This window comes from Tympanuchus pallidicinctus, unplaced genomic scaffold (assembly GCF_026119805.1).
Source record: "Tympanuchus pallidicinctus isolate F22 unplaced genomic scaffold, pur_lepc_1.0 scaffold12, whole genome shotgun sequence".
In the NCBI taxonomy this organism is placed as follows: Eukaryota; Metazoa; Chordata; class Aves; order Galliformes; family Phasianidae; genus Tympanuchus; species Tympanuchus pallidicinctus.
The window spans coordinates 12110859-12125956 of NW_026294637.1; the positions used below are offsets into that span (position 1 = coordinate 12110859).

The 15098-nt window shown below is 33.9% G+C and overlaps 1 protein-coding gene across 2 annotated transcripts in view; it reads left to right on the plus strand.

The window, feature by feature from the left end:
• The first annotated feature begins 1556 nt into the window (after positions 1 to 1556).
• Positions 1557 to 15098, plus strand: part of UNC13C (unc-13 homolog C) — a 122419-nt gene continuing 108877 nt past the window's right edge. Inside the window, exon 1 of one of the 2 annotated variants that reach the window (XM_052671584.1) lies at positions 1557 to 5119. In XM_052671584.1, the coding sequence (XP_052527544.1) occupies positions 2143 to 5119 (2977 nt within the window). In that variant the 5' untranslated portion in view covers positions 1557 to 2142. The remainder of the gene's footprint in view (positions 5120 to 15098) is intronic. The other variant, XM_052671585.1, reaches the window with a different exon arrangement.

Consider the following 15098-nt stretch of genomic DNA (forward strand, 5'->3'; position numbering starts at 1 on the left):
GTGACCTGAGAGAATTTTCTATAAGAGTGCACTTAAAATGCTGTCAGTTGTTTGCGTGGAGGAGGCAGGCAGTCACTTCCAATCTTGTTCAAGAAATGGTTACAAAAATTCAGTGTAAACTTAACTTTTTCTGCTTCTAGAATTATGCTTTTGAGAAGTGTCCCAGGATAGTTCAACCCTCTAATAATACATGAAAGCTAGAGAGTATTGGCTATAAGAGGGGGGAAATTATCATATTCTGAGATGCCATTTGCATGCCTTAAAAGTTGTACGCAGCTGCACTGAGCCATCACTTCTCTTCCAAACATTTATTGCCCTTACATGACTTTTAATCCTTTGAAATCATGCATAAACCTGAAAGAAGAAAAAAGTCATCAATGTATGTTGAAGGATACTTTATTTTCCACAAACATTTTAGCTTTCGTGAAACAAAAGTCAGCAACTTTAGAAAGGGTGAAGAACATTGTATATTATTTTTGTTTGCTTTTGCTCTGCCTCGTAATTTAGTTATTAACTAGATAAGAAATATCTTCTTACATCAACTGTTCCAGCACTCCATATACCAACCAGACTTTTATCAGTTTGGCTTATCAGCTTGAATCAATTAAACACAATGCATCTTCCTGTTATTGCTTGAATAACTAGCTAAAGTACCATAAGGAATATAATTAATAATAAGCTCCATGAAGACAAGCCTTGTAATAAAGATGCTGTATACTAAGGCATGTGAACACTCTGTAATGCTTCATACATTACCATGCCATTTGCAGACTTGAAGGAGAATTCATAACTTATGTCCTGTACCCCTACTATGCTGCCAGAAAATAAATTTCAAACTTTGCATAGCCTGCATTTATATAAACTTCTTATTCTGCCAAAGAATTTTTAGCTGGTTAAGAAACTGAAATAATCATTTTAAGAATTACTATTTTGAATTTTTCTAAGCTACTTGTCTTGATTTATCCTGAAGCTGTGAGTATTATATGCTGAACAAAAAAGCAAACAAAAAAACACAACACAAGAACATCTGTAGGTCCATCTATAGGTCATTAAAATGTATTGACTGCATTTTTTTATGGAATAGTATCTTCTCTGCAATGGGAAAGCAAGCTTCCAGGTATCTTCTTGAATCTTTTCTAATGTTTCTTCAGAACAAACTGCTTTCCTGCTATAATGCCACCTGTTTTTATCCTGAGACTTGTGAACCACATTTGTTTCTCTCTCACTTACTTATACGTACTTTTTTTTTTCCCCCATGACCAGTGCAGTTTAAAACTTAGTAAGTAAATGAGATTGTTCCATCAGTTCAGCTTACTATTGTCTTTTACTTTCTTTTGTGGATTCTTTTCTTCCTTCTTGGCAAAAAGAAACCTAGAATGCAAACGCATTCAAAGTTCTGGCCTACTGTGACACATTAGTTTGGCAAAAAAGCACAAGGCAACCATTTCTCAGACCATGTCATGTGTACACACCAATCTAAAAAGAAAACAGTACTAAAAGGAATTTTTTCTATTTTCGATTTTACTGGCTAGAAACAACTTATTAACTTGTCTTTTTTTTTTTTTTTTAACCTTTCTGTTCATCATATAGCTATAAATTGAAATGTCATTACTCTGGGAAAAAAGCAGACAACATTAACATCAATTATCTCAGTAAATCACTGCAGAAATGTCTATAAACATACCTAATTCATTTATTTTAAACTCATTTGCTAAGAACCACTTTCAGCTTCAATATTTAAGTTATTTTCAGACAATTGTGGAGAAAGTATAGATAAATATTTAATTGCATTGTAGGCCAGTTAACGTTAGTGTTATTGAATGCTACTTGTGTGGCAGCCATAGTAACATAATTCCCTCCTTTTTAGACACTTCAAGATGCCACGCGCAGGAGAGTGAGATTGTGCAAGACAGACAAAAAGCCCTCAGGATTTTGTTTCTAACAAGAACATATGGCTTTTTGGTTGGGGGTTGTTGTAATTCTTATTGGTTTCCTTTTCCTGTGAAGTGATACCAAAGCATCAGTAGTCTACAAGTCTAAAGTCTCTGTTGATGAAATACTGATGTTCCTGCTGGAGATGCAAATATTTGGCTGGATCAATAATTATGTTTTGTGGAAACATATTTATATAAATTACACTCCATGGTTTCCTCCTGCTTAAAGAGCCTGATCTCATCTTACATATATAAGATTTGCAAAGGAATGTTTACAAAGAAATTGGGAAATAGTACAAAAAGGAAAGAGAGTTGTCAGAGCAAAAGGGAACAAGATTTAACTCCAACTGGACAAACAAAGAATCCAAAATTTTCGAATACTTTAAAAAGCACCGTTAAAAAGATTGCTAAGTGTCCATCTGCTCGCAACTTATCAACTGAAGAAGAGGAAAGTAATAGAGAATTTTCTCTTTCTCCGACATTCAGTTACAGAGTTGCTATTGCCAATGGACTGCAAAAGCATGTTTTTGTAACAAACAATAATAATGAAGATTTAACACAAGATCTGTCTTCAAATGATAGTTCATATTCTGATTCATTAAGTGAGGTAAAAAGTAATAGCAAGAAAAACGAGTACTTTTCATACACAATGCCTGTGAGACGCAACAGAAAGAGTTTAAGCAGCCTTGCGGCATCTGATGGAAGTTCTGATGGAGAACGTACTTTACATACACTGAAGCTTGGAGCTCTACGCAAACTGAGGAAATGGAAGAAGAGTCAAGAATGTGTCTCATCAGACTCTGAACTAAGTACATGGAAGAAAACATGGGGCTTGAGAAGTAAATCTCTAGATAGAACTGGCCGTCACCAGAAATCAAATACTCTTGAACCTGGCTTCAGTTCAACGGGTTGTATTAGCCAAACCCATGATGTCATGGAAATGATCTTTAAAGAGCTTCAGGGAATAAGCCAAATAGAAACAGAACTTTCTGAACTACGAGGACATGTAAATGCTCTGAAACAATCAATTGATGAAATTTCCAGTAGCGTAGAAGTGGTGCAAAATGAAATTGAACAATTGCGAACTGGATTTGTACAATCCAGAAGAGAAACTCGAGACATACATGATTACATTAAGCAGATAGGTCATCCCGGAAACAAAGCAAGTCTTAGGTTTCTAAACGTGCCTGAAGAGAGACTTGAAAAAACTGAAAATATAGTTTACAAAATACTAATAGAAAAAATGGGGTTCTCAGAGGCACAAAGCACTATTAAAATTGAGTTTGCCCAGAGACTGGGGCAACAAAGAGACTGTCCAAATGCAAAGCCAAGACCCATTCTTGTTTACTTTGAGTCATCACAGCAGAGAGATTTGCTTTTAAAAAAGTCTTATAAACTTAAGGGAACTGGTATTGGAATTTCTACAGATGTTTTTTCACATGACATAAAAGAGAAAAAAGAAAGAGGGTTGCCTTCTTCTCAAACTTATGAGAGTATGGATATGAAGATTTTACCTGTGGAGACAAAAACTAAAATGCACGACTGGGAGTCACCTGACAGCGATAAAGACATGGAATCAGATATAAATAAGAACAGTTATGCAAAAGTATCTAAATCAGCACTTCAAATAAAAGCAAGCACTACGAAGGGGAATGTTGAGTCCTCAGATCATAAAGACCTTAATAGAACTGCTGATAATAACACCTTTTCAAACAGAAGAAATTATGACAGTCAGTCACCAGAATTTGACAACGTGGAAAAGCAACCAAAGATGTATTATTCAGACATGACTCCTCTATGGCATTTGCAGAATGACTTTGCTGCACCTAAACTTAGCCGTTCAGAGTCAGATTTCTCAAAATTGTGTCAGTCCTACTCTGAAGATTTTTCAGAAAATCAGTATTTTAGCAAAACAAACGGTAGTTCATTGATGTCTTCCTCAGATCGAGAACTTTGGCAGCGAAGGCAAGATGATTCTGCCAACTGGTATGGCAATTCTCAGGAACAGACTTTTGCACAGGATGCACAACAGTATCCAGAGCAAAATGAAGTAGAAAATACAGAAACTGTTGACAGTGGATTAAGCAATGGAATAATGTGTGTATCTAGAGACAGAAGCCACTATAGTGACTCTCAGCTTTCTTTACATGATGACTTTTCACCGTGGAAAGATTGGAATCAGTTGGAACAAGGGGCAGATTTGGGCCTAGACTCATCTACACAAGAAGTTTTTGTGTATGATATGAGCAGCCCTTCAGATCAGCAGATAGATTTTGGAAAGTGCCAAAGTTCTGACCTACAGTATGATACTGAAAGCTATGATTATACGCTTGACGGAACTTCCCCATCATGTGCAGGCCTTGATAGTGAATCACAAAGTCAGTGGACTGGTCAATATGATGATTATCAGGAAACAAATTCTAAATCACCTTATCAGAATCAAAATCGATTGCCCATGATGTACCGAAGTCAGAATGAACTACCAAGTGATGACTCAGAAGAAGCAGCCCCTAAGTCGTGGCACAGTAGATTAAGCATAGACCTTTCTGATAAGACTTTTAGCTTTCCTAAATTCGGATCTACACTTCAACGTGCTAAGTCAGCATTAGAAGTTGTCTGGAATAAAAGTACACAAAGTTTAAGTGGATACGAAGACAGTGGATCGTCTTTCATGGGAAGATTTAGAACTTTGTCTCAGTCTACTGCAAATGAATCTAGCACAACACTAGATTCTGATGTTTATGCTGAGCCTTATTACTACAAAGCAGATTATGACGAAGATTTAATTGAACCACCTGGTGAGAATGAAACAGACTATGTTGAAGTAATGGAACAAGTCCTTGCTAAACTAGAAAATAGAACAAACAGTAGTGAAACAAGTGAGCAGGTCCAAGAATATGAACTGGGACAACCTCCACATGAAAGTCCTTATACAATACTTCCAGAGGAACAATATGACGGACAGTTTGATGGTTTGGTCATCGAAGAAGTTCTGGAAGTTGAAAGTGAGATGGATGCTCAAATGGATGCTCACGTGGAAATAAGGGAAGATGAAAATCAGAATGTCCAAGAGATGCTTACTGAAGCTCCAAAGAAAAAAAGAATACGACCGTCATTCAAAGAAGCTGCTTTAAAAGCATACAAGAAGCAAATGAATGACTTGGAAGACCAAATTCTTTCTGGAGGTAAATTTAATATTTTTTATATTGTATTTTAGCAAAATGTTGTTCTTGTTAGAATTGGTTATTAATTTCCGTATGGTATCCAATCCTGCTTCAGTTGACATTTGTGACAGAAGTTCTGCTTATTTCTGGTGACAGAAGTTCTGCTTATTTCTGGTTTGGTTTATAAGGTGAAGCAGCCCCATGGAATTCAAAAAGCTATAATTATCCAATTTTCAGAATACATTTATTCAAACATACATTTATGAGCAATTGCAGCGCTTCTAATTTGCTACTTGAAAATAAAAATTTCGCAAGACTTACAAGAAGAACCAAACAGTTCAGTATTCTTGATACAATTGCAGTCACAGGAGCAAAACATAGCATTCAGTGTTTCTTAACAGTTTTAAGATGCGTCTGTTTCTATATTCATCCTGATAAGTAGTGGTCCTCATTCTGTATACAACATGTGCTCTCCAAAGCACATAACAAGGTACAAGTCAAATCTGATTTAAGTTCTGTCCTTATATATACTGGCAAAATACCCTTAAATGAGTGATTTGTCCTGAAAAAAAAAGGGGGGGGGGGGGAGGAGAAAGGATTTGAAAGAGGGAGGAAGCATAACAGGTATCCATGTATAAGAATGTGTGTAGGAAATGAATTTAACTTATGGAGGCTGATAGAGATATTCGTTACAATCTTAACTTCCCTGTGAACAGACTTCAAAGCAGACAGCCATATGCATAATTTTAACACTTCTAGTAATACACAAGCATAATGATCTTCAGTGTTAGCCTACACAAATTGTAATGTTATAATATTACTTGCTCTTTTAATTGGAATCACATAATTACTATAGCTAGCCAGATGGTAGTTGTCATCTTGTCTGAATCTTTGCTTTCTTTATCAACCTTGCAAAAATATTCATCTGATACATTCATATTAAAGATGAAGAATTCTGCTTCTGGCTAAGGATTGTTGTAGTAGTAATTAGCGTCCAAATCTTGAGGTACCATGGCATTTATTTTGTAAATGAACAAGCACTTCATGATAAAATTAGAGTGAAATTGGAACTGTGTTCTACAAAAAATGACTAATTTGAAAGTCTATATTAAAGTCTGTTTTTATATTCAAACAGTGTAACAAAATTGTTAGGTATGTGTTTTGTGGATGCAGCTTTATGGTACTGTATATATATGTATGTATGTATATACAGTATTACATAATATATACAGTATGATATTATGTCTTGTGTGGCCAGTCTCTTTCTGTCTCTTACAGAACTCTTTCTGTCTCTTACTCTACTGTCATTTTTTTCTTCTGAACTACTGAAGTTTTTCTTACACTATACTTACAGAGAAGACAACCAACCCTAAATCCTGTTCATAAAAGTGCACTGTTAGATATACACTATAGGATTTAGTTTTTGCAGTGTTATAAGTTGTCATACTAGAACCTGAACCTTTTTTCCATTGAAATAAAGGTTAAATGGAATTTACTGAAAGACAGCTACAATAGTACTTCTGAGATTATCCAGACAATGACATGCATTGATTTTTTATTTAATTTTGTTTTATTTAGTGGCAGGTCTGTTTTCTCTTCATGCTTTATTTTCCTGACAGTTTTTCCCTGGTCTCTTGACTGGTTTGTTAAAAATATACTTTCATGTCCTGTAGTATGCATGGTGATACTTACTAACAGTATAGTCTGTCATGTTTTATGCCTAAATACACAAACTGTACAGTTTGTAGCTGTTTTGTAGAGTTTTCCTACTCTGTCCACTCTCTTTGCAAGTGGGTTCATGCCTTTGGAGGTAGAATTGGAGAGTAAACGGGCCAGGTGACAGTGAACAATACCAGAACTGTTTAGTGGTGTGATTCAATTTTTGTTGAAAAGTATTGCCTATTTTTTTAGTGACTTGTTTCATTCATCCATGTAGGCAAGAAAGGGAGGGTAGTAAGCAATCTGGACAATAAGAAGCATAGCTTGATAATATCATAGTGTCATTTCTCCAATCTAGTATAAAAAAAATATTTAGAATCTTTTCATCTTGTAACACTTGAGGTAAGGTCAATTAAACTTTGGTACGTAAATAATGTATGAGTGCACAAGAGTCCTATTGGATAGCCCTCATCTGTGCTGCTAGTGGAAGAGAAAAAATATGCTATGGGCTGATTGCTTATGTATTATTTATTGCAACTTGGTTTTGGAGGCATACTGGAGTGAGAAATAGGATATGAGGGTGAGAGGAAACATGAGCAACATAGAAATAAACCTAGGATTTAAAGTTTTGTAAGGACATAGGAACATTGTAATTATGTGTTAATATTAATTTTAGAAAAGAATATCAGAAATATTTGTAAGTGGTCTGGTTTTCTGTGCACCATAATCAAGAAAAACCTTTTTTTTATTCATTCCAGTCTTGGCTTGTTACTTTCTCTCTTTTTAGTTTTTTCCCTATTAGTTTCTTTCATTCCATTCCTATTTTGTTCTCCTTATCTTTTGTAGATGCCTTAGATAAGTTTATCTCCTGATGAAACTATCATTTTGGCTAAGCTTCCTGACTCTTGCAAGTCACTTCCAATGACAATACAGACTTCTGTCTGTGAAGGGTAATTTACAACTAGTAGCTTCATGATCTTGTTGATGAAGATCTTGTTAATCATTTGGTGGCTGGACAAGTTTTAGTAAGCCTTTGGTCTAGAAGTTTGTTTATTATTTTAAGATGCGTGAATGCATCCTACCCTATGCATACATAAATTAGCAAGTCAGATTGCAGTGGCCAGGAACAGGAGTTGTCTTAAAATTGTATGACAGCTGCTTTTCTTGTTGTTTTATAGGAAGAGATTTGCATTATCTTTTTTGGTCTCTTACTAGAAAACTGAATTTACAGAAATTAGGATCAATAAAATCCTCATTTTGTATAGAGAAGGGTGCTTATATTTTTCCTACTTCCTTTGTAGAAGGAAATGTTAAGGCTTGAAACAAAACCACAGTGTGGTCATTTGGTTGCAGATTAAGAAAAGCTATCAGTAAAAGAAGTATGTAACTTATATACATTCCAAACTCTGGCAATTTCAACTACACTATCTGGAAACAAGTGTATACTTTCTTATTTGGAAATATGAACAGTATGCAGTATGTATCTGATTATTTTCCCAAACAGTGTAGGCTTTAGAAAAATAATCTAGTCTCATCGTACTCTGTGCTTTTTTTTTTTTTTTTTTTTTTTTTCCTTTTCCATCTTACCTCCACTTATTTTTATTGTACTTGTGAAGTTACACGCATTTATTATTAACTGACTATGTTAATGTATCAGTTTTGCTATATGAATATGAATCTTGGATTTGGACTTCACAAGATCACTGCTGTGATTCACATGAAAATGAGTTAAAATACTGTTAATTGTTTGAACTTTTTGTGCGTGTTTTCTTGATTGTTTTGTTTGGTTTAAAAATAAAGTTTATTCTCAGTCAACTGATGTAGATTGTGTAGGAGAAGGCTTTCTAGTAGGATGGAGAAATTCTGGTTTGGTGTATAAAACACAACAATCAATGCTAATAGAATGTGTTTATCTGTGTGTATTATGCCAAAATGAGCTGCTAATTCTTTGACCAGCAGAAAGTTTAAGTACCATCAGTATTGTTGATACCGTAGTGAAACAAATGTCATTTGTGGGGGACTTTTGTCCATTTTACTCAGTCTTTTTTTTGCTGTAACTGAAGTAACGTTTGGAATCTTCAAAATCTTTCAGTTGCTCTGTTGTTATTACTTTCTCATCTCTTCAAGTATTTTGTTGCTTAAAAATATAAATATAAATAATAATATAACCTTGAGTTTATAACTATCCTGTTTAGTTAAAGGTGTTGAGATGCCACTGAAGACTTAGATGTAATTAAATCCAAACAAGCTGCATTGAGCTAACCTCCGCTACCATAAATCTTACAAGAACAGAAGATAATCTAACATTATTTTCACCAACTTTAGAATTGATGTAGATTGATTAGTATTTGTGAAATTTCCCTGCATTTTTATTTAAACTGATTCAAAATAAAATTTTTAAGAGCTCAGAGAAAATCTAAGCATAAATAGCAGTTCAAGCATTTGTTTACATTGATTCTGCTGAGGAAATGAGGACAAATTAATATTTTATTATCCAGATTAAAAAATAGTTTCTCTTTTTCTCTAAAATATTTTAACTTTTCTTTTAGAGAAATGTATTTTAGAAGCAAAAAACTGCATACTTCTATAAAACAGTGGTAGGATAAAGGAATTTTGTTAAAACTACTGACTGAAAAGTATCTAGATGTATATTTTGAAAAAGTATAATGTCTTGGAAGTCATCAGTTCATAAATATGCTCAAACCTTTTTCTGACCTATTGAGAAAGCAGAATATTGCAATAAAGTGAAAAGCTGGAGAGATTTTCTCTTTTGCTGCCTAAGAATTTTGACTACTTTCATGCAAGAGGTGCCCAGCTTTCTCTTTATTCACATTTTCCAGGTGATCTGTAGAAAATCCACAGAATTTCTCCTTGTACCTGCCTTGATGTGCAGACAGTATTCAAAAGATGGCTCACATGATCAGAAATTTTGGTAAACTTAAAAATGAGGAGTTTAATGATAAACATATGTGGGGTAAAAACAAGATGCACGTACACTTCTGAATTTTTACAAATTTATTTCCTGTACTGGCCTAGCATGAAGTTCTTATTCATTCTGCTTCAATTTTACTAATTTTCATGTTAAAATCCACAAAAATAACAGATTTTTCAGGAAGCCCTGAAAAATAGCCTTGTCTTCTATAGTTGTGTTGCTGATAGGGATGTTTATAAATGTCCTCGACACTCTCTAAAATTAAGTGAATGTTGTATAAAATATTAAATAGAGGAGGGAGGAAGAAAAAAGAGACCCTTGTTAATGGAGGACTAATCAAGTAGTAGCAGACAACAAGCTACCAACTGGTAGCTGGTAGCTTCTCTGCAGTTGACTAATGAAGATAGTTATATTTAAATTTTTTCTTTTTCTGGCTCTCCAATTTTGTTTACTCATACTGTGATTCCAAATACAGGGAAAACCATTTCAGCTGATGTTTTTACAGGACTAGTGCCAAAGCACGTGAAGCACGCAAAGAATATTTTGAATTCTTTCAAATGTTTGAAACCTATTCCAGTTCAATATCTCCTACAACCTGTATAAACTTCTGTTCAATTAAGTTGCTACTGAGAACGTAGCCTGAAATTTTCTTACATGATATAGTTTAATAATTCACAGATTTCTTCTACCCAAAGAATTATTCACAAATATCACAGTGCAACTAAACATTATTTTCTATAATTTTTATCTTTACTCCATTTATCTTGTATGATAAACCGTATTAGCATTGAAGTAGTTCAAGTCTTTTTCTTCTCTCATTACTAGTTAAACAATGTTCCCACCAACAAATGAGCTTTCTTTGTCTTATGTCAGTAAACAAAAATGGTTGATGTCACCACCTTATTCTGCTGGTGCTTGTACATTCACTCACGTTTTCTGCCTCTACTAAGTCTTGAAATTATTCTGACTTATCTAAAGTTTTCCACTTGATTTCAAACTTTTAAGGGTCATTTTTTAGACATTTGAGACTATTTAAAAAACATCCTTAAACTAAGCTAGGAAGCAAATACAAACACATAGGAGAAGAAACAATCAACAACACCTATGAACGCCGTAGCCTGTGGAATGCACAAGATTGTTATATAGTATTCCAAGTCAAATATATTGTGAATATGTTGGCTGTGTAGAATAATCAATTCTATATCAATATATAATCAATACATAATATCAATATTATATCAATACATAACCAGTGTTGATTTCATAGACTTGGTTCCTTTTACACTTGTGATTTGTATTAAAAGAGATAAAATATTCCTTCTTATTCTCCACAGATTTTGTTTGACAATCCCTCTGCTTTTTGGATTTGGAAGAGTTCCTAAATGCACTCTGCATTTTACTGTAAGATCACTCTGACAAGAAGGAAAGCTCAGCTGAGGGCTTTCTTGTTTGAGAACACCAAATATTTAGAAACAGTAATATCATTCCACATATCACTATCAAGTAGTTCTTGACAAAGATTTATTCAAGAGATAAATTTGAGAAGTAAATAGATGTATCCAGTAGCTCTTTGAGGATAAGTGAAAACAAGAGCCATTGTAAGTCTAACGCAACTCTATTTCTAAACACCAGAGATGTTTTTAAATCATGTCTTCTTGTTTCAAATTTTCAGACCAGCTTGTTTGTAAAGACACAGATGCAGTTTTTATCTTCACCAAGCTGACCTCCTGTTTTTGCTCTCAATGTATATGCTAGTAATTTTTCTACATCACTGCTAGTAAAGTGCTAGCAGCAATTCTTCCATTTCTCCTGTCAACCAAGTTTTATTCAAGTGTGACCTTCTCTCTGTCAGACAAGCATCACTCATCTCATGTGATGTGTTAGCTTTAAGACTACCTTTCAAACATTGCACAGTATCTCTTCCTCAAATATACCTTAGCAATGCAGCATTCTCTAGGATCAGATTCTGTAATATTCTGTTCTGTACTAATAATTTCAGCTTTTCATTACCATATTTATTATATCAGCTTATCTTAATTTGTGTTATTTCAGACAACGTAGTGCACATCTTTTATTTTTGACACATCTTTTGCACATTTTTGCACATCTTTTATATTTTATTTGGACTTAGTTTTCATCATTATTTTCCCTTTCTTAGCAGCTATATGCTACTTAGAATTGTCCAACTCAGACTATGCACTGCTTCTGACTGGGTGATTTTAGACATGTTATTTCCACGGAACAGCTGTGTAGGTTTTTTTTAATCTATTTGAAGTATTTTGTCCAAAGGGTTTCCTTCCAGGAATAGCATAATTATCAGTCAGTTTGACGTTCTTGGAACAGTTTGCTAGAATTAAAGATTAAAATGTTACTTAAAAAAAATAATGAACTTTGTCATCTTCCAATTTAGTGTCATACAATTAAGCATAATTACAAGAGAGAAAAATTGAGATTGTATGCATAATAACATCTTGATCTTTCCTAATATTTTGATTTTTTTATGACCTTACTGCTGTTTTTGTGCTAGAGGGAGGAAGTTAAACTACAATACAAAGTGTATTATGATATTCCACTGCTCAGAAAAGTGCAAAAATTAAATAATGCCACAAGGCTTGAAGGATCAATATGACTTAATAATATAATCTTTTATAATTATAAATAATAATAATAATCTTTTAAACATTTTTAATGGAATTATCACTAAAGGCAAACTGATCAGGTTGTTGTCTTGGGTGTATGTTTGATTTTCTGATTGTCTCATAAAAGATGAGTTTTAGATTAGAAATAAGGAAAAAATATTTATAGTGAGGGTAGTTGATGCTGGAATAGTTAAACTAGAAATGTTGCAATTCAGATCACTTGTTAATTTGAAAACAGTTGATTACTGGAAAGCTCAGCATTTATAAGATCTGAAGAGATCTTCAGATCTAGAAGAGATTGAGAGGGTTAGTGATTGCGGTAGAGCTGTAGAGAATATTCTACTCAGCAAGAATAGCACCTGAAAATATGGATTGCAAAGTATTCCTTAAGAGTATCCCCTCCTTTTTTTGTTGTTGTTGTTATCAGCTATTAGGAATGCTGCATAGATCCGTGATAACAGATCGTGTATTCTCTGCTGCAGTTAGTGATATTTTCCCTTTTCTTCTTTGTGTTAATTAAATTGTTGTCATTAGATAAATTTAAATGAAAAAGAAGGGCACTGTAGCACTGCAGTACCCTTAACCTAAGTTAAAGTAGGTTTTTCCTCTCGTTACCTAATTTACCTAATTATTATTGAGTTTGAAACTGTTAGACTAACAGAAATATGAAGAAATGGTTTTTTTGCCTTTTCTGTTTCACGTTTGTAAATGTAATTTTCACTAGTAAGTAGTTGGATGACCATTCTACTGCACAGTTGTATGTATATGGAATATACTGGGCAGAAATAGCGTGTTTTGAAACTGTTACTCCCTGAATTTTATTTCTAAACTTGGTAAAATTCCCTGCATAAATAACAGAGTGTATAACAAGAAGTGTATATTTGGGTATATAGTGAATCTTCACATAAAACTTAATATCAGTAGAGAGAAGCTAATTTAAATGAATTAAGAAACATCCCATAGGGTTAGCTAAATAAACCAGTGTCACACTGTTCTTAATACATTCATAAATTCTTTAATGTATCTTGTTTGCCATGGGATGGGTAGGTGGAAGAGATGAGTTACATGAAGATAAGCTCTTTTAAGTAAATCACTGTCATTCTGCAGTATAATCAGAGATGTCTGCTTTCGTACCCTGAGACAAAAGTACATTCAGTGGTCTCTTACATAATCACAATTCACTTCCTATCTACATCAAAGAATGCTGCTGTCTGTTCTGGCAGTCTAATGACTACCAAAGTGAATTGCTTAGTGATTGCACACTTCTTAACTTGGTGCTCTCACACATAGAAAACATTTCCTTAGCTCAGGGTATGTTCAGAAGAAGCAATAAATGCTGAACTTTTCAGATCAATTGTATCTCTGAAGTTGCAGTCAATTCTCAAAATAAAATAAAAAGATGTCCTCAAAATTTGTTTTGAGGAACTTTGTGCCAGTTGCCTGCTTCACACAATTACTGTTGAAAAAGGAAATAGAAATGTATTTGAATTGAGAAATAAATACATCTTTTCTAAGTACCAACTGCAAAGAAGAACAAGTTAAAAAAACATTGTAGTACCTTGTTTCCCTTTCTAATTGTTGATTGTTACTCTCCTTCCTAGTTTTAGGAAAAAGCAAAATTAGGTTCCAGTAAAGGAAGTGTAGTGGATTTAGATGAAGCTGGCTGAAACCAAGGAGAGGTAAAGAAAATTTCCTATGTCCATCTCATGTTCCAAAACACAATATTCCATTTAATGTGGAATGCAAGTCTAAATATTTTTTATTCTTAATATAACTTTCTGAACAAAAGCCATCTGAATTAAGCGTAGAACTCATCATGATTCTTTAGGCAGCTGGTAACAAAATTTCTGCGAACTGCAAACTCCTTAAGCAACTGCAAATTATTTAAAAGTTCCCTTTTCCACACACAATCCTAAAATTTATTATGAGTCATTAAATATGAATATTTAGTTATTATTAGATATTCTAGGAGGAAAATACAGATTGCATGAACAAATTATGATGAGATTTCTTACCTTCCAAGTGTCTAGAACTTCCTGTCTTCTGTCTAGAACTTCCCTCAGTCCCCAAATTTCTCTTCACCTTCTGCACCATGCCTTTTCTGAGTTTGAGAATTACTTCCTTTTCTCTGATTCACCTGTCCAGATGCTGTTCCAATGCTTTGATATATTTCTTCTTTTATTTAGTCCCCATAATCACATACCCCTCCGCTCCCCCCCTCACCCCAAATACATTTTTCTAAAACAAATGGAACTAAGAAATGATACTGTGTCCCCATTTATATTTGGAAGAATGAATTTAGAAGGAACCACTTAATGGAAAGAAGATGCCATTTCTACATAAAGAACTTACTCTGTTTTTACTAAATTACAGAAGATTTTAATGCTAGTAATAGTTATAATTTAATATTCTTTATAATTCATATTGGTTTTTCTTTAAAACAGTAAGCAGTTCATTCTCTTAGACATGCTCTTTCTAAATGGTTTGCTCACAACAGATTTGAAAGAAAAGCTAATATCTGCAGGCAAGCATAAGAAAAGGCAAATTTTCTGGTGTCGCAATGGAGAAGGTCTGCTGCACAGTTAAATTTTCTGTGGGTTCATGTTTGGTGTTGGCACACTGACAATATGTAGTAGCCTGATCTCTCAATTTTTTTTTAATAACACAAAATCAGATATATCTATCTGGTAAAAACACATTTCAAACAACTAACGTCCAGTTTCTATTCTGCCCAACCTTGTGTACATGGCTAGCCTTGACCATAAAGGTA